General features: G+C 34.1%; 2 protein-coding genes across 2 annotated transcripts in view; one reads left to right on the forward strand and one right to left on the reverse strand.

Moving 5' to 3' along the window:
• The window catches only part of LOC132729769 (uncharacterized), a 95,219-nt gene that overhangs the window by 59,100 nt on the left and 18,402 nt on the right, over positions 1–17,717 (reverse strand). Inside the window, exons 2-3 of the mRNA XM_060715590.1 lie at positions 17,529–17,556; positions 15,151–15,717 (exon numbers count right to left, since the gene is read on the reverse strand). Coding sequence (XP_060571573.1) covers positions 15,151–15,717; positions 17,529–17,556 — 595 coding nt within the window. The remainder of the gene's footprint in view (positions 1–15,150; positions 15,718–17,528; positions 17,557–17,717) is intronic.
• Positions 944–2,705, forward strand: LOC132729767 (tigger transposable element-derived protein 4-like). The gene is made up of 2 exons (XM_060715589.1): positions 944–1,239; positions 1,494–2,705. Exons 1-2 carry the CDS (start codon positions 1,030–1,032, stop codon positions 2,082–2,084), a joined length of 801 nt encoding a protein of 266 aa, XP_060571572.1. The 5' UTR covers positions 944–1,029; the 3' UTR covers positions 2,085–2,705.

Consider the following 17,717-nt stretch of genomic DNA (forward strand, 5'->3'; position numbering starts at 1 on the left):
TTTAGTTCCAAATTTGTTTGCACAAATTATTGTTTTCATTTTAAGTTCAAAGCCCTTAAAACTTTTCAACGTTTACACAAACCATTTTCATACAATGTTCAAGGCACTGAAATTATTCAGTCTTAACCTTTTGAAAATAGCATATTTCATATTTGTAGCCAAAATAATGGCTACATACATTTCCACAAAAGTATGAGTGCTGAAACTGAAAGTTCAAATTTTTTCCAATATTCAAGAAAGATAAGTTTGTCCAAAATCATTGAACCATGACCAAATTCAAACTTAAACTGCTTATTCCTAAGATGTATCTATATTATTATCAAAGTGAAAGGGACATAACTCTGCCAAAAAATCATCGAACCATGACCAAATTCCAACTTGACCTGCTCATTCCTTTGACATATCCATATGTCAAATTTGAGTTGAATATGTAACACTGTTGGGTAGATAATGAACAGAAACTGTAAATTTCATATTATTTTCAAAGTGAAAGGGGCATTACTCTGCCAAAAATCATTGAACCATGACCAAATTCGAAATTGGCCTGGGCATTCCAAAAACATATCCATATGTGAAATTTGAGTTGAATGTGTTGTACTGTTGGGGAGATAATAAACTGAAACTGAAAATTTCATATTATTTTCAAAGTAAAAGGAGCATAACTCTGCCAAAAATCATCAAACCATGACCAAATTCAAACTTGACCTGTATTTTCTCATGACATATCCATATGTCAAATTTGAGTTGAATGTGTTGTACCGTTGGGGAGATAATGAACGGAAACTGAAAATTTCATATTATTTTCAAAGTAAAAGGGGCATAACTCTGCCAAAAATCATCGAACCATGACCAAATTCGAACTTGACCTGTATTTTCTCATGACATATCCATATGCCAAATTTGAGTTGAATATGTGCAACCGTTACTAAGATAATGAACGGAAACTGATGATGACGGAATGACAGAATGACGGAAGGAGGGAAGGACGGAATGACGGAAGGACGGAATGACGGAACAGGGTAACACTATATGCCCCGGCCATTACATGGCGGGGGCATAATAAAAATGAAAAGTCAAAACAGAAACATTTTACTATTTGTCGACAACGCACCTTCACACCCCAAGATCAACTTGAGTAATATCAAAGTACAGTTTTTGCCGGCCAATACAACGTCTGTCACACAACCAATGGATCAGGGGATAATCCAGACAGTAAAACTCAAGTTCAGAAAACGTCAGGTAGGTTTTTTTTCCGACATGAAAAATCACACACACATTATTTGAAGGCTAGGAAATCAATTTTAATTCTGCATGTAATAATTTCCTTTTTTGATTTGCAATAGAAATCTGCTTTTAATGTATAAATGCTAGTGTTGATGTCAGGTGGATAATTATTTTTGTCTTATTGTCAAATTTAATCTGCTTTTCTGTAAGGCAGCATACTTTTAAGGTATCAACATGCGTTTTAACACATTTTTCTTTGTACATTTCAGTTACAACATATGATACGCGGTATGGAGCAACATCCAGCTATGCAGGGCAGTGAGCTTCTGAAACAAATAACAATCTTAGATGCAATTTACTGGCTCAGCAATTCATGGTCAGAAGTCGAGGGAAGCACAATTGTAAAATGTTTTTTAAAAGCTGGATTCAGTTTTGATTGTGATTATACAAATAGTTCGGGCAGTGCTCTTTCTGTTACTGGTGTTGATGCCAATGACGATGAGGATGATGATGTCCCGTTAGCAGTAATGCAAATGTCGCACGAGCTTTTTGGGTGCGATTATAAAGACCTCATCAGAATTGATGAAGAATTGTTAACATGCGAAATACAAAATTCAAACTGGGATGCACCAATTGAAACTTTACTTTCACAATTTATGCCAGAAAATTGTGCTTTCTCTACCGGCATTGATAGTGAGGATGATGACAGTGATGACAATGATAATGATTCATCAGTAAATGTACCGACTTACTCTGAGGCTTGTGACTATGTTAATAAACTTAAAACCTTTGCGGTCAGTTTAGGAAATCAGACACTGGTTGATAACATTGTCAAATTTTATGATGAGCTGTGCAACTAGATCTTGAACAAACCGAAACAAACACAGATTACTGATTTCTTTGAAAAGAGAACAGTGTAATTTAATATTTTAAGTCACCATGAGATATGCATTTAGTATGAATTTTAATTAGTGTTACCAAGAGACAATAATTTTAATATGAATTTTAATTAGTGTTACCAGAAGAAAATGCATTTAATGTGAATTTTAATTAGTGTTACCAAGAGACAATGCATTTAATATAATTTCTATTAGTGTATAGATAGCTGAACTTTATCCAGTGATACATTTTATTTTTTTAACTCCCTTTAACTGTCCTTTTTAATGATCTTAAAGTAAACTGGTAACATTTTAATGTTTTCAATGGTTTTATTGTTTTATCAAATTACATTGTACTGTATTTTAAATGTTTTATCTTTTTAAATGCAATAAAAGAAATAGTTTATAGCCAATTATCACTCTTATCTTAATACCATGTATGTATTTCAATGAAATAAGTCAATACTTAGCTATACATGTACATATCCATGTACATTTTTAAACCAATGTTGGCAAATTTGGCAAGACTGTTTTAAGAGACTCCCTGTCATATGTGACCTTTTTTCTTGTTTCCCAAAGTAGGTCACTTAAAACAGTCTAGACTGTAGTACCAATTACCTTAAATTGTAATTTCAATCTCGTTTTATTGTTAACTAATTTTCACCAGCACCCGATTGCTTTGTTTTAGTATACAAAATGTATACGCTGTACATGTTCAAATGCTAAATATTTATAAATATACATGACATTTACAAGATTTTTTTAAAGTTTTCAAAATTAAAGACCACTGGAATGACCAAGTAGTACTTTCTAATACAATTATTGCTGAAGATTCGCTGTAAATTACGGCGATACATCGCGGCGATTTTTCGTGAACCGCCATGAAATTCGGCGAACTTACACGCGGCGATGTCATAGACTACACTCGCAGCATAATGCGACTTTTGCGGGTTTCGCGTGTCCAGTACTGTAATATTACAATTAAGATCCGTGATAAAAGTTACATGTGAAAGAAATCAGTTATTTTGGATTGTTTTCTATTCTCATTCAAAGCTTCATAACCAAATGCCTCAAGCTCTGAGCAACACTTGTACAGTTTTTCATCCGGCTCGCGATCTCCCAAAAATTTTCGGACAGTATCTATGGCACTAAAAAATTCACAGACAGACACTGGCTGAATTTCTTGTACGTCGCTGTCATCGCTGGACGACTGGGTGTCTTGATCTTTTGAATGTTTCATTCTGATTTGATTCACAATATCAGTTTCAGACGGATTTAATCTTGTTTCAAGTGAATTATCAACATTTACAAAATCATCTGCTGTAACATTTTCAGGCAAGGGAATGTTTTTTCGTAACTGCATCCATGAATCACGGAGTTCTGAGAGGGGCAGGTCATCGTTTACATTTTCAATGAGCTGAGCCAATGGTATGTCGTCATCAAGGTCATTTTGTTCTATGAAACCAGCTCTTTTGAAACAATTAGCAATTGTTGTAGCGGAAAGTCTGTCCCAGGCAGAACTTATAAAATCGATTCCACGCCGAATCTGAATCTGTACATCTTGCCTCTTTTCGTAACATCTGGAAAATTAAATAATTAAATTATACGAGGGTTGATCAATATATTCATGGACACTATTAATAACTTAATAATTAATCAAGATATTATAAAGATTTTTTGCTATTTAGGAGAAGAATTTAACACTATTCAAATATATTGTGATTTTTTAAAAACAAATCTCATTTTATTCATTATATGTATCGCCATAGCAACCCTATACCGTACGAACGCCGCAGCTCAAAAAAAAGTTATATTTACCATTTTGAAATACTTAAAAATTGTCCTTATTTTGGCGTGCTTCTTTAAAATATGAAAATGACGGCAACGTTCTTTTATATCGTTTATAGAACATTTAAAAAAGCAAGCGTCGCTACGATTTCTTTCGTTTGTTGGAGATGTTAATGGAGACAGGGGTGTGTCACCAGAGAGGAGCATGACGTTGTTGGAGCAGAGGGCAGTTATTAAGTTCTGTGTAAATCTTGGTATGACGCCAAAGCAAATTAAGAAAACATGGAAATTGTATCTGGAACAAAAAAGTGTCTTATTCGTTAGTTTATAAGTGACACACACACTTCTGTGAGGGTAGAGAAGAACTTCAGGATGATAAGAGATGCTGCAGACCAATCAAAACTTGTTGCGATGCGAACGTTATGCGAGTGAAATTGAAGGCAGAGTTAAAGGGACACAAGTTAACCGGGTTCCATGATTTGCAGTCCATAGCATTGTCTGTGTTGCGTTCATTTGATACTTCATTGTATAAGAACATTTCCAGTCGGTGGGTACACAGGCATGAACGATGTGTAGAAGTTGGTGCTGCATTGTTTTTGAGAAGATGTAACGCCGACGTCACGACGTAACGTAAGTTGCAAATGAGCTGCGGCGATCAGCTTTACATGTATTTCTGAAAACTGTCATTTCGGATAAAATGTATGGAATATTTATCTGAAACTTAAACATCAAATTGATAAATAATTGAATAAATGTCAAATATAATTATATTAACTTTCCTTCCCCAAAAAAACAATTTATGGAGTGTGTCCACGAATTTATTGATCAACCCTCGTACTTGCGGTTTGCATTGCATTTAGATAAGCTTTTAAACACTTATTTTGCAATTTTTTGTAACTGTTTAGTTAACATTGCATACAGAAAATCGATTTTTTGGTAATTATCGGGCATTAACAGCTTTTCATTGTAATATATTTTATAATTAGTTAGGGTGCGAAACTTACCGTAACAAGTAGGTAATTATGTTGCGTCTATACAACTGTTTAAGACATCGAATGACTCCTTGATCCATCGGCTGTAAGATAGAGGTCGCATTTCGAGGGCTCGGCGCAAGACTATTCTAACTTGTATTTTGAAAAATTTTCAGGAAATGGAAAAAATATGTTATTTTATTTTGATTTCATTTTTTGAAAAAAAAATCACAACCAATCTTATCAAAAAATAGAAATAAGTTGTGTACATGTTCATTTTTTCAAGAAAAGTGTAAAATATGCATTTTATTGCCTACATGTTAACATAGCCTAGTATTGCACTAGAAAAGCTACTTTTTCCAGAATATTTATTGTGCAAAACTATTCTATCTTGAGTTAGAATACTTTAACACTATAAAGTATGTCCCTTTGATTCCTAAATCTCGTGCAAAACTATTCTATCTTAAGATAGATTACTTTTGCAATAACTTGAAAGTTAAGAATATCTTTTATCTATCAAGTTAGAATATCATGTTTACTCGGGCGGTTCTAAGACCATAATATAAAGTATAATTTGATATTGTTACATATTTGCATAATTATCAGTGATTTATACCCTACTTAAATATATAGTTGGTACTTGTAAGTGTTAGCAACCTCATACAAACACAAAAATTGGATAATAACTTTCATTCTAGTCATATCTTTTGTGTTAATACAAATTCTTAAAAGTGAAATCTGCAGATTCTTAATATTAATCCTCATGTTGAGGCAAAAGCTTTTGTTGCAAGTTTTTTATATGCATGACTCAGGATTACTGACTGCAATGACACAAATAATGAAATGATGAACATGATTATGGTACTTTGTGCTAGAAAGCATTGTGCATGCATGCTTGGGCTGTGAATGCATCCTTGTTGATGCACAATTAAAGGACTGCTTTAACCTCCATTATAGGAATTTTAAAATCCTTTAAAGCAGCACGCCTCCAGATTAATGCTAATTTTCATGAAAAATTTGAAAATGTGTTATAGTAAAGTAAAACATTGTGAAGTGAAAAAAGAAAATAACTTTCACATTGTAAACAGTACTTACAACCCATGTTAATTACCAAAAAGAGGTCAAAATATGCTAAAATAGCCCTTAATACTGCATTAGTAATGCAATAGAACTAAGGTTGAAAAATACTGCGAAATCGGTCATAATTCGCACATAACTTGGAACTTGAAATCTTTTTACTGAATACTTTTGTTCGGTTTGGTTTTATTGACATATTTTGGTTCATCTTCAGGCATGCAGCTTTAAGTCTCTTATTATTTTAATTTAAATAGGTATTGGTAAAAAATACATGATGTTATTCAGAATTATTTACTAACACATTAGACATTTCACAAATTTAAAAGATATAAATCATAATATCATTAATTCAATTAATAGTAAAATTGTTCTGTGACTATAATTTTACAAATATAATATGATTTTGCATAAAAAAAACAAATTTTCTATTTATTCCATCCTGTTTTATCAGTTTTAATCTTTTTTTCCTGACTTTTGCCAAATAACGACATGCGCTCTCATTAATGATGTCATAAAATCATGATGTCACATAGTTCTTATTGAAAAATAATCCTGTAAACTTTTACTCATAATGTTACATTTTTGAATTGATATGACTATGTAGATAACTAGATATTTATGTGTTTTTTGTATTCAAGCACCTTTTACTCATAATGATGTGTATTTTGATGGTATTTCTATATATTTTAAGTTATATTCTTTTCATCTGCATTCAGATAGGTCTGGCTACTGTGTTACTGTTAATGATATTTTATAATTTCACTGTCCACTGAAAAGCATGTAATAAAGGTAATATTGTGAGAAATACACTTAATTATAAGTATAATGTGATATATGATTAGAGGCACTTAAATATTTGCACATATGTTAAAAATCAAACAAAATTAATGAAATACTGTAACAGAATTATTTTTTGAATATAAACATAATGTGATAAAGTAATATATATGATGATACACAGAAAAAAATCAAAATGGCTTAAAACCATTAAAAACATATGAAATAAATGTAAAATTTGTTTATTTTACATGTAAGATCATAAAATATTTCATTTTATTTGTGAACACCAGCAGTGTTATACTTTCACTTGTGGCTGTGTCAAAATATTGCATTAGGTGTTCATTTTATAAATTTCTTAGAAACTGACATTTTAAAAGTGTATTTTAATACAAAACACAAAATTTAATGATACTCTTTAGAACTTTAGAAGATATTTTAGCAGTAATTAATTGTCATAATATTGTAGTATTACTTAATTGTCATAATGTAAAAGAATGTGCTGCTTTAAATAGTAAAAACAATCCTTATTTCAAGAAATAAATCATCAAAAACAAAATATTTTTTTACTATTAGTAATAAATGTTGCTGAAGATACATAAATTCAGTGAAAGTTCTGGAAGTTTTCAAGATTAAAAATTTCAAAAATTCAACATTCATAAGCACATAACTCTGATTAAATTGTATTTCTAAATTATAAATCTAAATGTACTATAAAGTAGACTTTTGTAAATACAAAGAAAGAAAACAATTATGTACAGGCTTGAAAACTTAAATCATGCTATTTGAACTGGAATAATAAGAATCTTTAGGAATACTGATTAAAATTAGCTTCTAATTAACACTAACATTAGGATCTGACGACCACCAATTGGTTGTCATCTTGTCATAACCTTTCGAACAGCAAATCATCGGCAAGCTTTCACAATTTTGAAAGCGATGTGGTTTCTAACTTTAATGGCTGGTAAACCATTACTGAGTAGGTCATTTTCACAATTTTGAGAACAAACATTGTATCGTCCAGATAGCCGGCAGGTAAACTGGCAAAACAACAATGTCCATTAAAAATTTAGTCTTTAATTTCCAGTTTTTTTCACATGACTTCAACAAATTGTTTTCTATCAAAGATCAATAATACGGCACGTATGTTTTACTTGAACAGAACTTTGACCTAGTGACCCCAAAATCAATGGGGGTCATCAACTAGTGATGACCAATCACTATGTGAAATATGAAGACTTTGTGATACATACTTTTCAAGATAATCAGCGGAAACCATTTTGACATTTTAAGGTTCCTGTGACCTTGACCTTTGACCTAATGACCCCAAAATCAAAAGGGGTCATCTACTAGTGATGACCAATCACTATGTGAAATATGAAGACTTTGTGATACATACTTTTCAAGATAATCAGCGGAAACCATTTTGATATTTAAGGCCCATGTGACCTTGAAATTTGACCTAGTGACCCCAAAATCAATAGGGGTCATGTACTAGTGATGACCAATCACTATGTGAAATATGAAGACTTTGTGATACATACTTTTCAAGATAATCAGCGGAAACCATTTTGACATTTAAGGCCCCTGTGACCTTGACCTTTGACCTAGTGACCCCAAAATCAATAGGGGTCATCTACTAGTTATGACCAATCACTGTGTGAAATATGAAGACTTTGTGATACATACTTTTTAAGATAATCAGCGGAAACCATTTTGACATTTAAGGTCCCTGTGACCTTGACCTTTGACCTAGTGACCCCAAAATCAATAGGGGTCATCTACTAGTTATGACCAATCACTATGTGAAATATGAAGACTTTGTGATACATACTTTTCAAGATAATCAGCGGAAACCATTTTGACATTTAAGGCCCCTGTGACCTTGACCTTTGACCTAGTGACCCCAAAATCAATAGGGGTCATCTACTAGTTATGACCTATCACTGTGTGAAATATGAATACTTTATGATACATACTTTTTAAGATAATCAGCGGAAACCATTTTGACATTAAAGGTCCCTGTGACCTTGACCTTTGACTTAGTGACCCCAAAATCAATAGGGGTCATCTACTAGTTATGACCTATCACTGTGTGAAATATGAATACTTTACGATACATACTTTTAAGATAATCAGCAGAAACCATTTTGACATTTAAGGTCCCTGTGTCCTTGACCTTTGACCTAGTGACCCCAAAATCAATAGGGGTCATCTACTAGTTATGACCAATCACTATGCGAAATATGAAGACTTTGTGATAAATAGTTTTTAAGATAATCAGCGGAAACCATGTGGTCTACCGACGGACAGACAGACCTTCGAAGGGGGGCATAATAAAGTCTAAATAGCGTTTGGTCTGTTTTTGTAGGAGATGCACTGCAAGGGAGAGTGTTTGTACGGCTGCAGATGTCATGCTAATCTTGTGGAGTTCCCCGACTATGCCTCCAATAATAAATGACCAGATATTTGTGCCCAATGAACTGAGCCAGAAGCACAGAGAAATCTAGAACTGTTTACAGTCTTCACGAAAAACTTTAAAAAGCACAGGACATTCGGGCCAGTAAAATATCAAATTTTACTGGACCTGGTGATTTTTAGCCGGACCAAATACATAGATAGGTAAAAAATTGATGGAAACAGGAAAACACTTTATCATGCTTCCCTTGATAATTTTGAAAGAAGCATAATATGTCTTGTATTCTGGGCCATATGTTGACAGCTTTGAAAAATCTTTAAGGACCAAATGTTTAGGCAAAATTGACTAGAATTGAACATGAACAAAGCAATTTGCTTTAAACAAATCACTTTCACACAAAATATTTACTTAACTCAATAATCACAAAATCATAGCTAAATAATGACCATAATAAACAATGGTTTAATTTCCGTAACTGTACGGTGCGGTACGGAAAATATCCAAGAAAAAAAAATGGCGGCCTCCATTACTCAATACAATTTAGACATCTCTCGCTGTGTTTTGAACAATTAGGACAGAATTGATGGGTTTCATTTGCAAAAAAGGCAAAAAGATCAATCTTTTAGAGAACCCTGCTTCATTATTTTGATGAATTTTTCTTATAATATTTTTTCATGACAAAAAAATCTACTGGTCCGTCGGACCACCAACCTTGCAATAATCACCAGACCGATGCTAAATTTAGTGGCCTCGGGCCTCGGACTGGCGTTTATTTCGAAGACTGGTTTACAAAGTAAAGGATTGTATGTTCAGTTTGTGAGCGATGCATAACAGTCCACAAGAAAGGTTCCCCATAGATGCCCTATATAAATGAATACTGTGAACCTAAATTTATTTCCACCATAAGGACTGTGATTTAACTGTGTACTTGTTTGAAGTTTCCGAGCAACGTTTGAAGTTTTATTTTCTGGCTGTGTTACATACTGGCTATTAGTGAAGTGAAGCAGACTTTAAACTGTTGATGTATAATGATGCCTTTTGTTGTTCAGTAGTTATTTTGCAGATTATAAATGAGTATTCTAGTAATCCTGTCACATGTAGAATTGTTGAGTAAATGTTAGAATTTGTTGTTTATGTTATATGTATGTTTATCAAAAAAAACAATTCTTCTTGTATTGACAAATTGGAAGATTACACAAACTGATATAAAAAGTAAGACTTCTCAATTTTAGAATATTTATTCACATTTTTTCAAATAGTCCTATCACAAAATCAAACAAAAAGTATTTATGAATTTCAAAAAAAAATCCCTTCCTACCTACCCAACTCCAAAAAGGGTCGGGAGACAGCAAACAAAGATTATTCTTTTAAAGTGGCCTGAGCACTCGCGTTTCCAAAATATTATTTCAGGAATGCTTTATTCGGAGCACCGTTATCTATGAAAGTACTTTCAGTTTAAACAGTGATTTTTTCCCTGCATTTTACAACCGAATAAAGGCTGTTTCCCCTAGCCCTAAATAGGTATATTTTCCCCAAAAAATGCTACTATTTTTCCCCTAAAATGCCCTTTGCACATTTTTCACTAGAACCATGACTTAACGGCAGCTGACTTATATCAGCTTAAAACAGAACACTGTCTCTACAGATAGCCCCTGCATGAATCATGGATGTTAAATTGAATTGAAATTGAATATTCTAAAATATGTGTGGGTAAACCATTCTCAGTTGTTAGAATTTGATTTTCCCCTTTTTTTATTTATTGCGCTATATTTTCCCCGTCAGAAAGCCACAGGATGTTTTGAAAATTGAAACAAGATTGCATTTGAGAAAAATGCTATGCCACCGCATTAATACAACACTAAATAGTAGTGTAGGAACAGATTTTTTTTTGTTTCTTTACAATTTTGAAGATTGTCAAAAAGCATAGATCCCTGACCTATCTTATTCTTGTTATCAGATAAGTGGCTAAATCTAATGTTAACTCAATAAAAGATCAGAGTAGGAATATATCAATGCACTCGAGTCTAGTGAATTTGGTGGTGAAGCCTATTTCACACAGCCTAAATTTCATGACTACATCAAAAGGACAACACAGTAAGACACTTTGTCAAAATCTAGGTCAGCTGAAATCAAAGTTCACTTTACATCTTAAATTGTGCACAGGGTTCAAATTTCATAGCTGTACATCAAAGGACAAGAAAGTAGGTCACATCATCAAAATCTAGGTCACCTGATATCAAAGTTCAATTTTACAACTGAAACTGTGCACAACTATGTCAAAATTTCATTGCTGTAAATCAAAGGACAAGAAAGTAGGTCACTGTCCCCTTGGGCAAGGCAAAATTTTTACCCAAGGGTTTAATTCAAAACAATCTTGATACAGGCCCACCAAAAAACATTTCAAGTCAAATATCTAAGCTTTAGCTTTCTCCCATTCAGAAAACATTTGTTTTATTTTCTGTTTTTACTATGTGTACATAATGAGAATCACTGCCCCCGGGCAGGGCCAATTTTGACACCAGGGGAAAAATTTGAACAACTTTAGTAGAGGACCTATAGATGATATTATATAGCAAACATCAAGCTCTATCCCTTGTTCCTTCAGACAAAAATTTTTTTTTTTTTTACTATGGTACATATGAAAATCAATGACCCCGGGGCGGAACCAATTTTGACCCCAGGGCTATAATTTGTACAATCTTGCTAGAGGTTCCTTACACAATGTTTCATGCAAAATATCTTAACTCTAGCCTTTGTAAATTGAGAGAAAATGATTTTTTTTAATTTTTTACTATATACATATAAGGAAAACCTATGGCCCCCGGGGCGGGGCTAATTTTGACACTAGAAGCAAAATTTGAACAACTTTGGTAGAGTTCCTATAGATGATATCATTTAACAAATATTAAAGCTCTAAGCCTTGTACCTTCAGACAATAAGATTTTTTACTATATATATATAATTATATTTAAAATCAATGACCCCTGGGGCGGGGGCAATTTTGACACCAGGGCTATAATTCAACAACAATCTTGCTAGAAGTTCACTTCACAATGTTTCATGCAAAATATCTAACCTCTAGCATTTGTCAATTGCTAGAAGAAATTTTTTAAAAGTTTTTACTATAAGTTTTTACTATATACATATAAGGAAAACCAATGACCCCCCGGGCGGGGCCGATTTTGACCCCAGGGCTATAATTTGAACAATCTTGGTAAGGGTCTACCAGACAATGCCTTATGCAAAATATCTAAGCTCTAGGCCTTTTGGGTCTTTACAAGAAGGTATTTTAAGTTTTTACTATATGTACATATAGTGAAAATCAATGACCCCCGGGGCCGGGCCAATTTTGACCCCAGGGCTATAATTTGAACAATCTTGGTAGAGGTCTACCAGACAATGCCTTATGCAAAATATCTAAGCTCTAGACCTTTTCAGTCTTTACAAGAAGGTATTTTAAGTTTTTACTATATGTATATATAGTGAAAATCAATGACCCCCGGGGCGGGGCCGATTTTGACCCCAGGGCTATAATTTGAACAATCTTGGTAGAGGTCTACCAGACAATGCCTTATGCAAAATATCTAAGCTCTAGGCCTTTTGGGTCTTTACAAGAAGATTTTTTAAATTTATTCTTTTAATTCTTTTTGGTTGCCATGGCAACCAGATATGCATGGAATGAAATTCTTTGAACAACTTTGGAACCCCTTCACCCAAGGATCAATCCTGCCAAGTTTGGTTGAAATTGGACTAGTGGTTTTTCACAAGAAGATTTTTTAAGTTCACTATATAATCTATATAACACACACACACACAAACAAACAAACAAACACACACACACACACACACAGGTGAATCGCTATATGCCACCGCATCGCAGATGCTGCGGTGGCATAAAAAAATCACTGTTAAACAATGGCAAAACAGACTGACTTACAGTTTATGGGTTGGGGGTGGTTTGAAAACGAGATGATGGCGAGCCTGTCTCGTTGACTGTAACTTAAGTGTGTACATCAACCCAGCAGTTCACAAAATCGAAATGTGACAGAACATTGCAGTCTGTCTGGTTAGATACAAATGGCTAGAACTACAGGAAGAACAAATGTTTTGTAACACTTGCATATTACTTTCAGTTTAGACAATGGCAAAACAGACTGACTTACAAAGTTTTGAAACGAAAACAAGATGTAATGTTTTGTAACACTTGCATATGGCCAAGAGTTTGACAAACCCATTAACGAATTTATTAACTTTCAAAACTCAACATTAATGCGTCATTAGGACTCTTAAAATCCACACAAAGAGCCTTCAAGTCCTGAACATGTGTTCTTATTTTGCAACCGCTAATAAAGCTGTGCACGATCAAAGGAATGAAGAGACTTCCAGTAAATTTAATCATTAAGTCAACCAGTTACATACCATGTACACAATGCAATCCGTAATTGCATGTCCGAATAAGTTAAACTCGAAATCAGATCTATTTTCAACAACACATGAATGTATTTTAGTACACATTATCAGTGTAAATGGCAACTATCAACAATTGATTTTACGATTTTATAGCAAACTAATCATGTTTTTTTAAAGTTTAAACCCTTGAATAGTGTCCAGTTTTAGCAAGTATTTTCATTGCAATATTGCAGTAGGCTGGAAAAATCAGCAATGGAGTTTGACTTCCGGTTTCACTTTATGGTGACTTTATGGTTTATACATAAGTTTAATTAACATTTATTTGCTAATAAAAGTCTGTTTTCAGATTTATTCCAATCACTTATTGTATTTCTACTGAAAAATTAACAATTATCATGGAGCATCAGTATTTGACAGTCAAATTCTGTTCTCAGTTTTTGGTATTAATTGAAAATTTTACAAATTTCAGCCGGCCAAAAAGTGTTTTTAAACGGTCATTTCGGCCGGCGGCCGGCTCTTATTGAAAACCCTGAGTATAAGGGGCATTACTCTGCCAAATATCATTGAACCATGACCGAATTCGAACTTGAACTGTGCATTCCTTTGATGTATCCATTTGTCAAATTTGAGTTGAATGTGTAATACCATTGGGGAGATAAAGAACGAAAACTGAAAATTTCATCAAGGGGTATAACTCTGTCAAAAATCCCCATGACCAAATTCGAACTTGACATGTATTGTCTTATGATATATCCATATGTCAGAATCAACAGTGGCCATTTACAGCACAATGACAACCTCCCTGCCAAATCTGAGGTTACTAAGCCAGTGCATTGCTAAGTTATGTATTCTACATGCTTCAAATGTCAAAATCAATACATTGCGGACAGGCATTCTTAAACTTTTGAGCAGACAAACTTATTATAGTAAAAATTCCTATGACCTTGACCTTCGACACAGTACACTGAAAATCAATAGGGGCAATCTATTAGTCATAAACAACCTCAATACCAAATATGAAGACTGTTGACCAAAGCATTCTTAAGCAATTGAGGGGAAAAGCTTTTTTAAGTCAAGGTCCCTGTGACCTTGACCCATGACCTCAAAATCAATAAGGGTCATCTAATTGTCATGATCAACCTCCATGCCAAATATGAAGACTGTAGGTCAAAGGAATCTTAAGTTATTGGGCGTACAAGCTTTTTTAGTCAAGGCCCCTGTAACCTAACTTTTGACCCAGTGACCTTAAAATCAATAGGGGTCATCTACTAATCATGACTAACCTCCATGCCAAATATGAAGACTGTAGGTCAATGTAATCTTAAGTTATTGGGCAGACAAGCTTTTTTAAGTCAAGGCCCCTGTGACCTTGACCTTTGACCCAGTGACCTCAAAATCAATAAGTGTAATCTACTAGTCATGACTAACCTTCGTGCCAAATATGAAGACTGGGTCAAAGGAATCTTAAGTTATTGGGCAGACAAGCTTTTTTTAGTCAAGGCCCCTGTGACGATGATGGCTGAATGACGGAAGGACGGACAGACGGAACAGGATAACACTATATGCCCCGGGCATTTTATGGCGGGGGCATAAAAAACTAATGTACCTTTGTAGACATCTTCTAATGTTTTCACTTCAACACCAGATTCCCTTAGCTGTTTTAAATACTCCTCAGCATCACTTCCTGCATCGTCTTTTTTCTTATATCGTTCAATAAGCTTTTTAACTTGTTGTCTGTCCTCTTTGGCAATGTTGTTTGAAAGATGATAAAGACAATTGATAAGATCAATCCACATTGTAAGAAAATCATCTGGATCTAGAGACTGCAACGCAAGGGTAGCATAGTTTACCCTATCACTTTTTAAGCGATTGATATACATGATTTCATCTTGACTAAGGTCATCATCACAGGTAAGCAGAAGAACAGATGCCAGAAGAAAAACATCCCAGTTCTTATAGTCTGAACAAGACTCTTGTGCGTAAAGGCATATGTAAAATTTCTCATCATTATTTCTGATCAGACTTTCCTTCTTTCTTTCAAGAAATTCTGACAGGTCCTGGTCACCCAGCTTTGCCTTCAGTATCCCGCACAACACGATACGCCCTCCATGAAACAGAAGTTTTATGTAACGAACAAATCTCTCTGGTGTAATTTTGAAATATTCCTGAAATTCTAGAATAAAATGAGAGATTTGATTAACCCTTAAATATTTCAAACACAAGAAGCGCCGCAATGCGACGAAAACCAGATTTTCAACAACCAAGTTTTGATGTGACAGCAATCAATAGGTCAAAGTGCACTGAAGTTATTGTGTAGAAGCTGAAAATTATACTGTAAGCAAATGACCTTGAACTTGCTCCCAGATATCCTAGTGGCCATCCAAAGCTGCCACTCAGCAAGTTTGGTGTCAAAAAATCAAAGCAAATTCAAGTTATTGAGCAGAAACCAGAATTTCTATTTTTAGTTACAGTGACCTTGACCTTGATCACAGACACCTGGGTAGCAATCCCAAGCTGCCTCTTGATATAAGCTATCCATATACCAAGTTTGGTGTCAATATGCCAAAGCAAACTCTAAAGACTTATTGAGCGGAAATTGAATTTCTATATTTAGTAACAGTGACCTTGACCTTTATCACAGACAACACGTGGGTAGCAATCCCAAGCTGCCTCTTGATATAAGCTACCTACACACCAAGTTTGGTGTCAATAGGCCAAAACAAACTCAAGTTATTGAGCGGAAACCAAAAGTTGACGCCCGCCCGCCTGCCCGCCCGCCAACTTTGGCATTACAATAACCCGTTTTCGTTGAAAACCTGGTTAAAAAGGAAAGACATTTCAAGTTTTAAGTACATGTACAAAGAAATGGTAGATGGCAATTTTATTATTATTTAATTCAACACCAAAATAATAGTAATACAGTACTGGACACGCGAAACCCGCACAATTCGCGTAGAACCCTCATGCTTTATAACGCGAGTGAATTCGCGGCAACTTGAGATAATTCCTGCGAAATCAACTCGCGGCGATTTTGCCGTGAACATTTGCCGTGATTTGCCGTGAATAATACATGTTACTTTGTATAATAAATGTATGTTGTACTCTATGAACTTGAGACCATTAGTATTAAAATGATAGACATGTACATGTATGAAAATTAATTAGTAGATCTACATGAAGTTGTATCAAGAAAATCTTGTAATTTTTTGTAATTAAATTATTTTATTGTCGACCAATCAACTTGCATCTTGCTACTCATCACCTACTCATCTCAAGCACCTGGCATTTTTTACTCGTGAAATTAAAAGTAAAGAAAGTCTCAATTTAAGTGATAAAACATTTACAATTTTCAACAATTATAATTAGCGTATTAGACGTAATAATTAGTTACACCTGTGAATCGGTAATAAATGTCGCACTGTATTGTTCTAAAAATAGAATATATGCGAAAGTAAACAACGGATTTTAATTACATCTGTATTATTATCAAAGTAACAATTGAACAATTTGTTATTGTGCGTTCTTTGATGTTACAAGTTCCAATTACATTTTGTAATTTTAATCTCGTTTTGTTGTTAACTAATTTTCATCCAGCACCTGATTGCTTTGTTTTCAATACAAAATTTATACGCTGTTCACTGTACATGTTCAATTGCTATTTATAAATATACATGACATTCACAAAAAATTTTCAAACTTTTTACTATATGTATATAGTGAAAATTAAAGACCCCCGGGCGGGACCAAGTAGTACATTTACTTCCTAATACAAATATTGCTGTAGATTCGCCGTAAATTACTGCGATACATCGCGGCGATTTTTCGTGAACCGCCATGAAATTTGGCAAACTTGCACGTGGCAATATTTTACCGCGTAAAGTCCCGTCGCGTCATAGACTACACTTGCGGCATAACGCGACTTTTGCGGGTTTCGCGTGTCCAGTACTGTACAATGGACAAAACAGAACAATTCTAAATACTAACCCTTTGATCTTCTACTCAATTCTTTAACCTTAAATATAAAAAAATTAACATTAATTTCAATGCCAACAAGAATTTGTAACAGAGTTACCAACGTCCCCCGCCCCGGGAGTTTTATATGTAGCATAAAATTGTGCTATTTCAAAAGATTGAGGTATGGACCTCAGGACATTCAGTCCAAAATTATGATCA

The sequence above is a fragment of the Ruditapes philippinarum genome, unplaced genomic scaffold (genome assembly GCF_026571515.1).
Source record: "Ruditapes philippinarum isolate M1 unplaced genomic scaffold, ASM2657151v2 ctg973_1_1_1_1, whole genome shotgun sequence".
In the NCBI taxonomy this organism is placed as follows: domain Eukaryota; kingdom Metazoa; phylum Mollusca; class Bivalvia; order Venerida; family Veneridae; genus Ruditapes; species Ruditapes philippinarum.